This window comes from Cenococcum geophilum (assembly GCF_001692895.1).
Source record: "Cenococcum geophilum 1.58 unplaced genomic scaffold K441scaffold_28, whole genome shotgun sequence".
In the NCBI taxonomy this organism is placed as follows: domain Eukaryota; kingdom Fungi; phylum Ascomycota; class Dothideomycetes; order Gloniales; family Gloniaceae; genus Cenococcum; species Cenococcum geophilum.
In genome coordinates, this window is record NW_027137586.1 from 1,389,927 (window position 1) to 1,392,307 (window position 2,381).

At 42.6% G+C, this 2,381-nt stretch overlaps 1 protein-coding gene across 1 annotated transcript; it reads right to left on the reverse strand.

Annotated features, from left to right (window-relative positions):
• Window positions 1–661: 661 nt before the first annotated feature.
• Window positions 662–844, reverse strand: K441DRAFT_567441 (uncharacterized protein; the record flags this gene model as incomplete). The annotated part of the gene is made up of 1 exon (XM_067643797.1): window positions 662–844. A coding segment is annotated over one exon (183 nt), but the record flags the coding sequence as incomplete, so codon positions are not given.
• Between the last annotated feature and the right edge of the window lie 1,537 nt (window positions 845–2,381).

The following is a 2,381-nucleotide window of genomic DNA, read 5'->3' on the forward strand; positions in this document are numbered from 1 at the left end:
CGGGTATACTTTTAGTACTTTTCTTCTCCGCTAAAATTACGTTGGGGGACTTAAGCCGATAAATTAACGACGCTAACGGCGTAAGAGCAGGGCTGAGTGCAGCCGTATACTTAAGGGTCGGCATATTAGAGGCTACAACGTTATAGCTTATTAAGTTATCTCTTTAGGAATAACCTAAAGGCCCTACACCGGTGTCCCGCTATAGCACTAGCCTACTAGCTAGGAGTTAATGTCTAGGCTATATAGAACGTTATCTATCCGCGTTGCCCTATAATCTAAAGCTGCTTCTAGAATCTCCTCCTGTCTCTAAGTTATTACCTTAGGTTGTAAGGTATTCATCGTTCTTAATATAAAGGTTATACAGTTTCTGCAATTCCTTTCTCTTTACTATAGGTATACTACTTAATGCGACACTTTCTAGAATCGTAAAACTCCGCCGTAGTGTTGCCATGGGGTTACCGTGCTATGAAGTAGGGGGAAAGAGCTGGCTAATCCGTATACTCCTGTTTCTCTTATAACAGCCTAGTTTAGGAAAATAGTCGTAGAGGGTGTACCGCTTATATAGTCCTCTATGATCCTTAGCATCAATGGCATTCTAAACCAGTTAATGCTACTAGTATTCGTCCTAAGAAGGACAAACTCTTTTTACCCGCGTTTAATGTTAATTATAATATTCCTGCCTGCGTATCATATCTCGCTTCTTATATACCCTAAAGTATGCAATATCGGCAGGGATAAAGACAAAGCCTAAATTATAGTGGTTATTAAAATTTCGGTAACAAAGAGCATAGAGAGGTATGCCATTGTCCATATAAGATGAAGAGTTGATATTAATAAGGCCGCGGATTTAGTAAATTTTAAACTAAAGTATACTGTTTGTTAGCGTTATACTGTTCGGGACCATCGCACTAGCAGCAACGTACCTCTTAATCCGTTTTCGTGATAATATAACATATATCTATTGGCGTCGCACCACAATGCTAGCATAAATTACCATTATCTAAACTCTTTACTTGCTCCCTTGTAGATGCAGAGAACGCGGTGCTCCCGTTGGAGCTTACGCGTCTTAACGATGAAGGTTAAGGAGGGTATGACTGTTTATACCGCTTGCGCTTCCCAAGGCTTAACGATAAGGTGGAAGAAGGTAGGTTACTTGGCGCCGGTGGAGGGAGCATAGGAATTCGTGTGAGCGATAGTGCTGGCGCTGGTTGCGCTGGTTGCGCTTCGCTATCGTCGGCCATAACGGGTTAAACAAGCGCAGTCGTATAGAGCGTTGAGTAGCGTAGTTTGGTAAAATTGGAGCTAGGCGGACAAAATACGGTTACGGAGCAGCGATGCTAAGCCGGAATTTCTATAGTGCTGTTTATAAGCTTCATAAACAGCTCAAATTCATCGGCATAAGTAATTTACTGATACCCGATTAATACTACACAGATAGCCGCAAGGTTGCAATCAGGCTAGAGATTACTCTACATAACTATTTGGGCGGGTAACCAATGAAGATCTATGGGCCACTCCGCCGGATATTATAACTGTTGCTTGAAATGGAGACAAATTGCTTAATCTAAACCTGAACATGCCCCACCCTGTCACATCTTTTAGCAGGCGTTGGGCCTTGCTGGCAACACTTATCTAAAGGCTCAGCCAGTCACAACATATAATAGTATAATCTTATAATATACTAGTATTGTTAAAGTTTTCTCTACTCTATGTATAATAATACCATTGGTAAAGAGTTTTTACTGTATTCTTCCAGCATGCAGGTAATTAGAAGCCCTGCACAGTTATAGCGATAATTTTGCGCTCTTCTTAGACCTCGCATCATGTTCCTATTTACATCGTCCATCTAGCTAACAGTGCCTCTCTAGGAAATCTCAATTCGGATTCGGTGGTAAAGGCTATTATGGTCTAGCTTTCCGGTACCGTAGATATAACCTTAGCCCAAGCACCGGATGTTGCCTACACTTAAACCTTCTTTATTTTAGCCTTCTTAACTCTGCGAACAAATATAACTCCTAGGATATTTAATTCGTGGTTCTCTTCTCCTAGAGATCCCTCTACTATCCCTTCCACTGTGCTTTAATAACCACAAACTATTCTAATTACTATGTGTCACGGGACGGGGCAGTGGCTACAAGACGTATGTATTCGAGGAGTCTACAAGACGTTGCGCGATCGATCGTAAGGGTCGAGGGCGTAAGGAGGTGATATACCTACGCGTAGCTGACATAAGCTATACGCGAGGTGTACGCGAGAGCACGGGGCTCTCCTATGGAGGCCCCTGCGGTGGGGTTCCGTAATACTACCCCCCCTTCTATAAAGGCGGAGCTCCGGTGACGCTGTAGTTACTATATATATGTAGAAGGGACACTTAGGGTATA